Below are 12,951 nucleotides of genomic sequence, written 5' to 3'. Positions count from 1 at the left end.
CTGATGCTTCAAAGAGTCCAGGGGCTAATTATACCTCAGAGTCAAGAGGATCGTTTTTCCTTGTCTAACCTAAATTTCTCTAGGTGCTACTTCGGTGCATTTTCTTTTAATCTCCCTCCCTAGCCACTGGACTTGAAACTCATTTCTTTGCAAGAAGACGCTTACTAATTTACCCTTTAGCTTCCTTTTCGACAAATTTAATCCTGGGCCCGTTATTGCTCCCTCCCTGGGGCCCTAATGTCCAGCCCTTTCCCTGTTCCACTGCTTCTTGGGCCTTTTGCCAAGCTCCCAAAGGCCTCCCTGGACTACACAGGCAGGAATGAACACATTGTTCTCCACAGAGCCATGTGCAAACACACAGACACCAGACACACACCTCTTTGCACCTGCAGTCCCCAGGTCTTGGTAAACACACACTCATAGGCGACCTCCACACACCACCAAATTTATCTGCTCCCACGTGCACCCCCGAGCCCTTGATTCTCACACACCTGAACGCACGCTCAGTGTCCATGAATAGACTCTATTGCTTTTCCCCCTACAGGTGAGCCACAGTCTGAAGTCCTTCTCTGCCTCCGCCTCCTCCTCCTCCCCCTCCCTGCCTTCTTCCTCCAGCTCTCGCCTTCCCATCAGCCACCTCGGGCAAAGCCTACGTTCCCTTTTCCTTCACAGCGATTTTCCATTTCAAGGCTGAAGGCAAGGTGTTAAATGAACCAGAGGTTGGCTCCTACTTCTCCCTCCTGCCCTCCTCCCATTTTTTCTGCCCATTCCTCAAGGCACCTTCCATTTGCTCAGAATGCACCCACCCCTCTGCAGTCTTCTCCACCCCTCGGTCGGTAGGGAGAACAGGCTTCCCAGGGTTTTACCTTTTGCAGGGAACTTTGGAAACTGACAGATGGGCTGGTTCCATCTCAGATCCAATGACAGGCTGGGTTGCTGGAACCCTGGGCTGGCTGGGCAGCAGGGGATTCCAGAGCTGGGCACCGGGGGATTCGAGATTCATTCATTCATTCCTTCAACAAATATTTACCCAGCACCTACAACATGCCAGGCACTAGTCTACATCAACAAAACCAACACAAACCTGCCCCTTACAGTGTACATTCTATGGGTGGAGACGGAAAATGAATAAGTAAAATACATTGAGTATCAGGTGGTGATAGGAGAAAGCAGGGAGGATGGGGTGCAGGCCGAGGTGGAGTGCGCCCTTTTTTTTTTTTTGGTCTTTTTTTCTAGGGCCGCACCGGCGGCACATGGAGGTTCCCAGGCTATGGGGTGAATCACAGCTGTAGCTACCAGCCTCTGCCACAGCCACAGCAACGCGCAATCCAAGCCACATCGTTGACCTGCACCACAGCTCACGGCAACGCCATTTCCACTGCGCCACGACGGGAACTCCGAGTGTGCAGTTTTAAATAGGGTGGCCACAGAATTTAAAAGTATCCCAGCTGTGGTGTAGGTCGCCCATGCAGCTCAGATCCCGTGGTGCTGTGGCTGTGGTGTAGGCCGGCAGCTACAGCTCCGATTCACCCCTAGCCTGGGAACTTCCATATGCCCTGGGTTTGGCCCCAAAAAGTAAATAAATAAATAGGGTGGCCAGGGAAGGCAGTACTTAGAAGGTGGTATTTGAATGAGGACCCGAAGGAGAGAGAGGAGGGAGCTTCGGGGATGCCTGGGAGGGGAGACTATTCAGGGCAGCAGATGCAGGGTATTAGAAAACACCAGTGTGGTGAGCCATGGGGAATGAGTTGCTAGGAGACAGAAGGAAAAAGGGGTGCTACTCAGAGCTCTTCCTTCTAATCCCAGGGCTGGGACCCATTCTGGGCTGCAGTACCAGGAGAGGCAAGAGGAACCAAATTAGGGATGAAGCTGTGACCTCACCTGGAATGGACTATTAAAAGGCAAACAGAAAACTAAAGTTTTGAGGTGTCAGAGTTCCCATTGTGGCGAAGCAGAAACAAATCTGACTAGGAACCATGAGGTTGTAGGTTCGATCCCTCACCTTGCTCAGTGGGTTAAGGATCCGGCGTTGCCATGAGCTGTGGATCCTGCATTGCTGTGGCTGTGGTATAGGCCGGCAGCTGTAGCTCCGACTAGACCCCTAGCCTGGGAACCTCCATGTGCTGTGGGTGCGGCCCTTAAAAAAAAGGTTTTGAGGTGTCAGTGGAGGCCATTTCCAGAAGGAAGAGCTGAACCTGCAGAGATGGATTAAGAGGAGCCGTGGAGGAGCCTCAGAGCGTGTTGGTGGGCGGTGGTGGCAGCCAGGTGGGAGGCAAGCCCTGTGGCCAAGCATCTCTCAAGTCCATTCCCGACTGGAGCAGCACAGGCTGCAACTCCCACACAGGATGACCTGGGCTCAAAATCCCTGTCCCTCCACTGACTCCTTATGTGGCCTTGGGTGAGTTTCTTGCTCTGAGAACCAGTGTGCTCATCCAGGAAAAAAATGAGGGAGCTCCCACTGTGGTTCAGTGGATTAAATCCAACTAGTATCCATGGGGATGCAGGGTTGATCCCTGGGCTTGCTCGGAGGGTTAAAGGATCCTGTGTTGCTGAGAGCTGCGCTATAGGTCACGGAGCTGGAAGTGCTGTGGCTGTGGTGTAGGCCAGCAACTACAGCTCCGATTCGACTCCTAGCATGGGAACTTTCATATGCCATGGGTTCAGCCCTAAATAAAAAGAATAAAAAAAATAAAGGAAATAATACAGTAATATCCACCTTGTGGACCACTGTGGGAGTCTATTGGGAGAAGGCAGCAGTCCCCAGTCTTGGCTCCGTGCCACGCTGGTCTCAGAAAGTCTTGAGGTCTGTGGCCAACAATTACAGAGTTAAATCAAAGAAGTGTGTGAGTGCTTTGTTTTTTTTAGTTTTAAGTATCAGTGGATTCAATGTTGTCTCTGCAGTGACATCACTCTTCCTCACTGGCATTCCACATAGCCTTCCAAATGGGAGATAAAGGGAGGGAGTGACAGCTAAGCCCCTGGGAATTTGCACATAGGCTGTCGCCTATCTTATCTGTGCCACAGCCCAAGGGAGGGCAGCAAGCAAGCAAATACCATCTCATCCAGCCCAAGGCGTGGGGCTTGGGTAAGGCTGAGGGCCACTGGGCTGATGGTTCACATACAACAGTGTCATGGGGCCTGGCGCCCAGTAGGTGCTTCTTGGCAGAGGGAGCCTAAGTGGGTCAGGAGAAGGAATGGAAGCTCTCTGGTTATCCACCCCTGCACTATCTGTCACCCTCAGACCCAATGTTGTGGCTTTCCCTTCCTCAGGAAACAGTTGCGCACTGAAGTTGAAAGCAGGGGAGGGACAATAAGGCCCTGGACCCGCGCAGCTGGGTGATGGAGATGGGAACTGATGGGGGGGTTGGCCCAGGGTCTCTAGGGAGACGCAGGGTCTGATGCAAAGGCCATGGGTCTGGAAACTATAGGTGGAACATTCATGCCTTGGTCAGGGCTTGGAGCCTGGGACAACGGGACCCCAAAATTGATTATTTTGGCTCAAGGCCACCCATCTAGAAGAAATGGCTGTTAGGCTCTCACCAGCATGCAGCTCACAAGTGCCTGGGATGGTCAATAAGGCTTTCTCCCTCCAGCCACCACCAGCAGCTCCTTCCTGCTCATTCCCTGGCTCGCCAGTTCCTCACCATGCAACCCCCACCCTCGCCCCTAGCCCCCAAGCTCATCTGGCAGCTCCAAGGAGGCCACCTTGCTTCAAGCCTGCCTGAGGGGCCTCCCACCCAGACACTTGCCGGGACCCTGGGATGTGTGAACAGCCATCGCCACCCTCCTGCAGCAGCTGGGGGAGGGGCCCAGCCAGGAGAACCTGGCTCCCCTCCCAATGCACACTCCTAGCCGGAGGGCAGCTGCAAGGGATGGTCCCTTCTCAACCCCACCTAGCCTCACCTGAGCCAAGTGAGAAAAAGAAGGGGAAGGAAATCGAAGTGGAACGGGGTGTCCCTGCACCTTTTCATCTCAAACCCCTCTTCCCCTGAACCAGTCACGACACCTGCTTCCACATTCCTCCCTTCCCAAGAGCAGGCTCAGCCGCCCCAGACACAGCCAGAGTCCATCTCAAAAAAGACAGAGATTCTTTATTTAAATCAGCAAACTCAGGTTCTTCAAGCCCCAGCCCGCAGTGGGCAACCCTCCCTCCCCAGTCCCCTCACCCCTACCCCTTAGCTGGGCGAGAGGAATGGAAAATGAGAAGCCAGAGGACCTCTCTCGGGGCAAGCTGCCCCAGAACTGTGGTGAGTGCAGTCCAGCTGGGCTGGGGTGGCAGCTGCCACAGCCCCTCCCTAGAGATTAAGTCCCTGCAGCCACGGCTGCGGGCGAGGCATACTTGTGGGGAGAGGGCCATTAGGCAGCATCCTTGACCCCTAGCCAAGGAACAGACTAAGGCACAGAGCCCGGGTTATTGGGGCTGGGGTGGTGGGGGGGAAGCCCGAGAAAAAGAGAAGAGGCTTGGCGGGGAGAGGGGCATGGGGCGAGCAACCCCCACCCCTCAGTTTTGGTCCCAGGGAAAAAAGTCCATTGGTCCAGTTCTGGTGGGTCTGGAGAAAGGAATGTATTAGTAAAGCACAGGGGAGAGGCCACCGCCGGGCACCCCAAGAGGAGACAGGCCAGGCCCCCACCCTGGCAGGCGGGAGTGTGAGAGCTCCCGGGGCTCTCGGGGAATGTCATTGCTAAAATATATATATATATTAACCATTCACGGCGGGCGGGGGCAGGGCTGTGGGCAGGATCAGAGGATCTGGCGTGGCATGCCATAGCCGGTCATGCCTGCCTGGGATGCCCCGCGGTTGGTCCCCATCTGCAACCCGATCACATTCTTGCCCTCCTGCAGCTGGTTGTCGGAGAAGTTCCGGGGGTTTTCCTTAGATTTCCTGGGTGGAAAGGGAGCCTTGGTTAGGAGGAGGGTGGAGGCTGCCGCCGTCAACATCCTCCCTGGACAGGACACGGGCTTTCGGAGGTCTTGGGTGCAGGTGCCGGCTCTGCCCTGGAAAGCCTTGAGCTCTCTGAAACCACCCCCGCCCCCCACCCCCATCTCTCAAAAGGGACAGTCATCTGTCATTCTGGGAGATTGTGAAGATTTTTTTTTTTTTTTTTTGGTTTTTTTAGGACGGTACCCACGCATGTGGAAGTTCTCAGGCTAGGGGTCCAATGGGAGCTGCAGCTGTCAGCCTACGCCACAGCCACAGCAACGTGAGATCCGAGCTGGGATTGCAACCTACAATGCCAGATCCTTTAACCCACCGAGCAGGGCCAGGGATCGACTCTGCATCCTCATGGATACTAGTCGGATTCTTAACCTGCTGAGTTGCAAGGGGAACTCCAGTTGTGAGGATTAAGTAAGATGAGGAAAGGGCATTCCCTAGGGACCGGAATGAGCAGGATCACCAGGCCTGGACTGCCCCAGCAGCACTCACTTGGGAAACCAGTTGGGATCCCCGGAAAAGAGCCCATCATCCCGGGCTACCGCTAGCCCGCCCAGGTTCATCAGCGTCCGCTGCACACAGGCCATGTTCTTTCCTGGGAAGCAGAAAGGGCTGTGTTGGCATCATCAGGGCCAGGGTCCTGGATGCTAGGCTTCCATCTCTATCACTAAGTCAGCAGGCCCAGCCTAATTCTTTTACTCTCAGGCTCCCTACACTTCTCCCAGCCCAGCCCCCAATGTGGCCAACTCCTCCTCAAAACACACACAAACACACACACACACCCCCCACTCTTTGTCCTCAGGGTGCCAGAAACCTGTCCCTTCTCCCCGGTGGAGATGGCCCAGCCCAGCCCCTGGTCTTCTGGATGACAGTGCCCTGGCCCTGGCCCACCTTCCCAGAGGTCCACAGTCTGGAAGATGTCAGTGGTGTTGATGCCATAGCGCTCGGCTGCTTGCAGGAACTGGGAGATCTGTTCCATCTGCTTGAAGGCCATGGTGGAGGCCTGGATCTTCTTCACGGGGGCCTGCCCCTCGGGGTACAGCCCATTAATAAGCTCACACAGCACCTGGGTGGGGACAGCAGGTGTGCAGAGGTGAGGCCATGCACCATGCGTGGCGCCAGAGAGAGTGACCCACAGGGATGCCTCTCCCACCTGAAGACACAGCTCCGAACCTACCTGGAGCGAGTCTCCAGCTCTTTCCGCCCTGCCCCCTGCCTCTGGGCCCAGAGTATAAACCCTGCTATTCCAGGGTCAGTGACTAGAGCCCACCTCCCCCAGCTCTTCCCATAGACTCCTTTTCCCGGGTCCCCCGGGCTGGGCTTCCATTGCAGCGAGTCACATTCACACCCACACTTCCTTCAGCAGGAGGGAGGGAAGCAGGGAGCCTCTGTACGATGGAGACAGCCCAGCTCAGGAAAGGCTGGGACAGGGCTGCTCCTAGTTCTCCAGCTGAGACGATCCCTGGTCCCCTCGACCCAACCCCGCTCTCCGGGCACTTCTGGTCAGAGGCGCCCAGCTCTCACCGTGCCGTCCTTGAGCCAGTTCTGAAAGTTTTCGCGCCCAGGCTGGGGCCGGCCCACATCCTTGCGGCACTGGGTAGTGATCCACTGGATCAGGATCTGCTCCAGATCTGCATCGTATTGTTTCTCAATCTTCTGCTGCACCTCCCGGCTCAGACCATAGGCAGGTCCCCTGTTGGCCATTCCGAAGGGCAGTGGTGGCTGTGTGGAGCTGGGGAGACACATCCGGGCCTGTGGTCAGTGCTCTGCAGCCCGTGGGGTGGGGGATTCTGCCAGCAGGCACACACAGCATGTCCCCAGGGTGGGCCCCAGATGTGAGAACAGCTGCCAAATGGAGGAAATCTCACCTTGATCCTGGACACAGGCTAGAGTCACCCAGCTCAGAACTCTAGGAGGGGCTAAAGGACCAAGCAGGCACCTCTGGGTCCTCCCACCCCTATGACAGGCGGCCTGTCTCGCATAGTGAGGTGTCCCATTAGATTTCATTTGAATGCTTCCACTGCTACAATGAAGTACAAAACCCACCGGCATGGAGTTCCCGCTGTGGCACAACAGGATCAGTGATGTTGTCTCTGCAGTGGCAAGATGCAGGTTTGATCCCCGGCCTGGCACAGTGGGTTAAAGGATCCTGCCTTTCCACAGCTGTGGCGGAGGTCAGAGCTGTGGCTCAGATCTGATTCCTGGCCCAGGAACTCCATATGCCATAGGGTGGCCCAAAAAGAAAAAAAGAAAATCACTAGAATAGAACATAGGGTCAATGAGGCCAGGATTGCGGGTTTAGCCTCTCATTTGGGGTGGTCAGCTTTAGCAAAGGTAAACTGGTCTTTCTAACCCCAACCCTGCCTTTTCCAGCACAGGGAAGAATGGTTTGGGGAGAACATGCAGTAGCTTGGGAAACGTATGCCAGGAACTAGAGGACTGGATGGATCTACCCTCAATCAGCCACTGGGTTTTAGCTGAGCACCCACTCTTTGTGCTGGGGATTGTGGAACAGACAAAAGTCCTTGGTCCCAAACTTGCCCCCAGTGCCACCAAAGAAACAAAGTTAGCACATATGAAAGGGCAAGCATTGTACAGGATGAATATTAAACTACACAGTCAGACCATATGTTGCAGGAATTGAGGGGAGTATGGGCAGAAGCAGGCTGGAAGACTTCCTGGAAGAGGTGGGTCTGAGTAGGCCCTTAACAGGCAAAAGGACTTCCCATGAAAAACCAGGCAATACCTAATGCTACTTTCCTTTCTAGAGGCGGTGGTAGGCAGAATCAGCCTTCCCCCAAAGGTGTCTATGTCCTAATTTCCAGAACCTGCGAATGTTACCTTATGTGGCAAAAGGGATTTCTGCAGATCTAACTGAATTAAGGATCTTGAGATAGGGAGATTACTTTGGGTCATACAGGGGAACCCAATGTACTCACAACAAGGATCCTTGTGAAAGAGGAAGGCGAGTGAGTCAGAGTAGGAGAAGCGAGAAGGAAGCCAAGGTTGGAGTGAGACAGGGCCATGAACCAAGCAATGCAGGCGGCCTTGAGAAGCTGGGAAAGGCAGGGAAATAGAATCTCCCCTAGGTTCCCGGATGGAATGCAGCCCTGCCAAGACCTTGATTTTGGTCAATGAGACCTAGCACTGGAAGGTATGAAATGTGTGTTGCTTTAAGTCGCCAAGAGATCATTTGTTCTTTTTTCTTTTTAGGGCCCCACCTATGGCACACGGAGGTTCCCAGGCTAGGGGTCGAATTGGAACTGCAGCTGCCGGCCTACACCACAGCTGCAGCAATGCCAGATCCAAGCTGCACCTGAAACCTACACCACAGCTCACGGCAATGCCGGATCATTTGACCCACTGAGCAAGGACAGGGATCGAAACTGCATCTTCATGGATACTAGTTGGATTCTTAACCTACTGAGCCACAATGGGAACTCCCATGATCATTTGTTACAGGAGGAACAGGCCACTAACCAGGAGCCTTGGGTGGTATTTCTAGGGAAACCTAGAAGAGAGGGAGAGATGGGGAAATACACAGGAGGGTTTCTTTAAATGAGTTTGAGGACCTCGGGTAGGAAGAACTGGGCAGTCTCCCGACTACTGGCCTCAGCTGGCAGCACCTCCCAGAAGGTAGTCTGTTCCCACCCACCAGCTCCCTGTCTAGATCTCACACTCAGGACCCCTGCCAAGGGGAAGCCAGGACCAGAGAAGGGACAGGACCCCATATCCTGCCCCAGTCCCCTTTCTGCTCTGAAATAGAGCTGTCTGACCTTCCTGAGAGGGGATGCCCCAGGCCAGGCACCTGTGACAAAAGGAGAGGGAAGGAAGACACGCCTCTCCCCATACCTGGCCCCAGGCCAGGTCAGACTCCAGGGATGAAGTCACTGGCCCCCTGGAACAACACACAGCAGGTTGAACCACCCTACCACCACCTCCTCAGTGGGCCCCGGGGCCTGCCCTGGGGACAGCAGCCACCTCATATCCCCTCATACCTCTCAGCCCCTGAGGTGGCGGGCCTCAGGCCCGTCCCCTCCCCCACACTCCAGTGTGGTTGCTCCAGCTTATCCGAGCTGCACGTTTCCGGCAGAGATCCTCCCCATAAATCAGTTATTTTTAAACCTCATTAAGAGCAACCCACCCCCACTTCACTCAGCCTGAATGCCGGCCAGAAAAATGTCAGTCTGGGCCTTGACCCACAGCGCCAGCCACACATACACACTCGGCTGGGGGAGGGCAGGCCAAGTGAGTGGCTGAGGCCTGTGGAGACAGGAGACAAGGTTGCCTCCCCCCAGCCCAGCTCCAACTACTCTGTCGCCACTCAGTCTCTGTGAGCCTTTGACCCCTGACGCACGGGGGGGGGGGGGGGGGGGGACACATGGTGGAGAGACTTGGAAGGGGAGATAAGGGGGCTGGAGGGACAGGAAGGAGGACTGTGGCCATGGATGAGCCCCTTTTCCAGCCCTATGTCCAGACCTCAAGTCTGGGAGCCACTTCCCTGGGGTCACCTGGGCCTCAAGACTGTCCACAGGGAGCCAAGAGGGCCCGAAGCCCAGGGATCACTGTGGCCCCAGGAAAGAGACCAGGAGAATGATTAACCAGCACACCAGGGTTAGGAGGGGAGGGCCAGCCAAAAGCCTGACCTCTCCAGTGTCACCTATGGGCAGGACAGAGTCGGCCTTCCGGACCCACCTCTGGATGGGTACTGAGGGCCCCTCCTAAACTCTGGAGCCTGGACACAGCTGGCAAGGTCACAGCCTCCAGCTGCAGTGTCTTGTCTCCACTCTGGGGCCATTGGCCTAGACCCTGAGGTGCCAGAGCCCTAAGGCAGCGCTCTGGGAGGAGGGGAGCCGCCGGGCCCAGCCAGGCTACAGCTATTCTCCCCACCCCCATGGGTGGGTGGACGGAGTGCTGAGGGGCTGTGGCTGCTGGAGCTGGAGTGGCCCACCCCAGAGACACCCAGGGGACTCACCCTGGCTCTCCCTTCAAAGAGGGAAGTCACCAGTTGCCTACTGGGGTGGGGAGGAGCTGTGTGGGAGATGCCCACCACTGGGGGTCCAGAAGGACAGCTGCACCGCATGGGGGATGGATTGACTGTGAGTAAACTAGAGAGCTGCCTAGAGCTGTGGGAACAGCCCTCAGCCCCTACCCACAAGCTTACAATACTTGGGACAGGGGGAGGGGCCACGAACGGCACTCCAGCCCTCAGCCCCACCCAGGCCCTGGGCTGGAAGCTTACCTCATCCGACCCGGGCTGACGACAGAGAAAAGGCGGAGGGATGGGACAGGGGTGGGGGGTGGGAAGATTCAAGGGCTCCTGGCTGGGGTTTAACTGGGCAGACAAAGGGACTCTCCATTCATTGAGCAGAGAAGACACAGGGGAACTTCCCAATTCAGAATTGGCATTAAGACCATCCTGAAAGGGCAAAATGGGGTACTTGCTTCCAAAAAGTAGTGCCACAGGCAGCAGGCAGAAGCAAGGGTGGTGGGAGACCTATGATTGAGGGGCTGTCCCAAGGCACTCCCCTAGCTATCAAGAGTCAGTGAGCAGAAGAGAAAGCTGAAACTACACAAAGAGGAAGCCACAGGCTTTGCACCAGGGGAGGAGGGGTACTTGGCGGCTGTTGCCATGGCTTCTGTGTACCAAACACAGGAATGGGGCAGGGTGGGGGCTCCCAGGCTGAAACATCCACTCGACACAGGAGTGGTGAAGAGGCTCTGAGCATGGGGTGGGGCAGATCCTTGGGAAAGGGGCTCCTTCAGAGCAGTTGCCAGGTACAGACAGGTGCAAGGGATTCCTCAAAGAAGCAGCTGTTAAGAGTAGGGTGGAGGAGACTGGAAGTTATTCGAGTTTGGGAGTAGCGAGGGAGACTTAAGGAAATAGTTCAGGAGAAGATGAAATGCCCTGGGAACAAGTGAGCCCCATACCTGAAAATCCTGGAGGGAGAGGGGATGGGGGGTGAGGGGAGGTGGGGGGAGAAAAGGAAGCCAGTCCCCAGTAGGCAAAAGAGGGATTGACTGGGGCAGTGGAGTGAGGGTGGGGGTGGGGATGGGGGGAGAAGTGCAACTGGACAAAGACCCTTTGGATTCTGGGCAGGTAGGGCCCTGCTGCTGGCCCCACCCTACCTTGGCCTCCTCTGCAGTTTTAAGTCTTCTCTGTGGACCAGGAAGGAGAACTCGGGAGTGAAGCTGGAAACGGGGAACCGGCCCTCTGTCTGGTGCTCTGGAGTCAGAAAACTAGGAGAGCCTCCTGCACCGGATCTCCACACCAGTCCATCCTCACTTCTGCTCACTGATAGCACGTTTCCCCCTGAATCTCACGGGTACCGGCTCCTGGAGACTCCAGGAGGCCTGCAGAGCCGGGGTGAAGGGGTGGAGGCCAGGCGGCAGTCCATTTCCGGTCCTGCTGGTCCGGCCCCCACAGCCGCCCCCCTCGCCACACCCTGGGCCGTTACTGGGATGAGTCACCCACCGCCCGCCGCTGGGGTGACGCAGTGGTCTGGGCAGCCCGCCCGCCCGCGGCCACCACCGACTTTCCCAGCAGTAGGGGGCAAGGAGTGGGGGCATCGGCTCCCGTAGGGGCTGGAGGCGCGGGAAAGCCGCCACCCTCCCCCAACACCACCGCCTACAGGCAGGGCACCCCGGGGCGCGGTCAGAGCTGCAGCCTCCCAGATGTCTGAGATCAGGGGACTCTCCTCAAGGCGACTGGGGCTTTAACTCCCGGCGCCAACCCTGGAAGGGGAGGCCACTGCGGGACCCGCGCACGGAGCCCCCTTGCTCCAAACCGCGCCTCGGAGTCCCTAGAAAAAAGATCTGCAGGAGAATAAAGAGAAAGGACTGGGACGCAGAGGGCAAGCAGCACCCACACGTGTTCCTGGAATCAGGAAGTGAAGGGTCGCGCGGGAAGCCCCGGCGGCGCGGAGCGGGCCAGGGTGGGCGCTGGGACCCTGTACGCCCCGTCCCTCGGGGCCAGTCCCTGACGCCCTCCTTTCCTCACCCTAGCACGGATCTGGAGCTGAAGTCCGCGGGAGGGACGCAGTCCCCACGTCCCTGATCCAGACAGACGCCCCGTCTATGCACCCGCAACACCGCCTGACCTCATGGCTCAACAATGCGGGGTCAGAGTCTGAGGACAGACCTGACAGCCCGGGGCGGGGCAGAGCAGTCATCGGACCCCTGCCTGCGAGCCCTTGGTCCCCAAGCTCACAGGAGCAGGTCGCAAGCTCGGGCTTCCTGCAGCCTAGAGACCGCGCACATCCCCCCTCCCCCGCCCCGACGGACCCCCTCCCTCCAGCTCACCTTTCACTCAGGCAGGAGAATTGCGCACTTAAGACTGGGGCTGCCGCGCGAATGGAGCGCCTGGGCTGGGCCGGGGGTTTTCAGCAGGCTCCCGCCTCGGACGGGGCGGACCAAAGGCGGGGCAAGGCCGAGAGGGTTTAAAGGCGCCGCACTGCAGAAGCGGAGGGCAGTGCTTAAGAGATGGGGCTGGAGACCAGAACCTGGGTTAAAGGATCTCAAGACAGTAGCCTCCGCCCTGGAGAACTTCTACACCTACCCTAGAACCCGTAAACTTGTGCCCCAGTGGGAAACTTTCTGCCTAGGTTAGCGCAAGAAGGGCGTTTTTTACGTGCGAAGAAGCCTCTTGGTTTAAAAAGGATGTTTAGGTAAACAGAGGCACAGGAAGACACTCCCCACCCACCCCCCCACAATTGACTAGGGTGTGACATGCAGGCCAGGACAGCTCCCGGACTTGGTCTTGCTCCCCACCTTCTTCAAGCCTGGGCAGAGACTAACAGTGAAGTCATTCCTTTCTCAGGGCCTAAGGGGTGTGACCAGTGTTGGGACCCAGGGTTCAGACTTGACTTTTTCCCCTTCATCTCCTCCTCCATGACCTGGCATCTCTTTTTTTTTTAATTTTATTTTATTTTATTTTTTTTATTTTCCCACTGTACAGCAAGGCCTGGCATCTCTTAAATCCTGGAGGGATCAGAAGAAGAGCCCTCAGGGAGTTCCC

At 56.6% G+C, this 12,951-nt stretch overlaps 1 protein-coding gene across 6 annotated transcripts; it reads right to left on the bottom strand.

Annotated features, from left to right (window-relative positions):
• Positions 4,072–12,562, bottom strand: TAGLN2 (transgelin 2). 6 transcript variants are annotated; one of them, XM_013996883.2, is made up of 6 exons: positions 12,237–12,284; positions 11,064–11,288; positions 6,459–6,666; positions 5,826–6,000; positions 5,427–5,529; positions 4,072–4,883 (listed from the first exon to the last, which is right to left on the bottom strand). In XM_013996883.2, exons 3-6 carry the CDS (start codon positions 6,636–6,638, stop codon positions 4,742–4,744), a joined length of 600 nt encoding a protein of 199 aa, XP_013852337.1. In that variant the 5' UTR covers positions 6,639–6,666; positions 11,064–11,288; positions 12,237–12,284; the 3' UTR covers positions 4,072–4,741. The 6 variants fall into 6 exon arrangements, with proteins under 6 accessions (XP_013852337.1, XP_020945242.1, XP_003125720.2 ...); XM_021089583.1 differs by lacking the exon at positions 12,237–12,284 and adding an exon at positions 11,935–11,981; XM_003125672.5 differs by lacking the exon at positions 11,064–11,288 and having other exon boundaries at positions 12,237–12,562.

Source organism: Sus scrofa, chromosome 4 (genome assembly GCF_000003025.6).
Source record: "Sus scrofa isolate TJ Tabasco breed Duroc chromosome 4, Sscrofa11.1, whole genome shotgun sequence".
In the NCBI taxonomy this organism is placed as follows: domain Eukaryota; kingdom Metazoa; phylum Chordata; class Mammalia; order Artiodactyla; family Suidae; genus Sus; species Sus scrofa.
Note: the sequence above shows the minus strand (reverse complement) of the source record. Positions and strands in the feature narration are given on the sequence as shown.

Bases quoted from the DNA above. Each gene is read 5' to 3' on its own strand.
- TAGLN2 (XM_003125672.5), bottom strand. From the start codon at position 6,638: ATGGCCAACAGGGGACCTGCCTATGGTCTGAGCCGGGAGGTGCAGCAG. The intron at 6,001-6,458 runs GTGAGAGCTGGG...GTCCCCACCCAG, and splicing joins ACTGGCTCAAGGACGGCACG to GTGCTGTGTGAGCTTATTAA. The intron at 4,884-5,426 runs GTGAGTGCTGCT...CTTTCCACCCAG, and splicing joins GATCCCAACTGGTTTCCCAA to GAAATCTAAGGAAAACCCCC.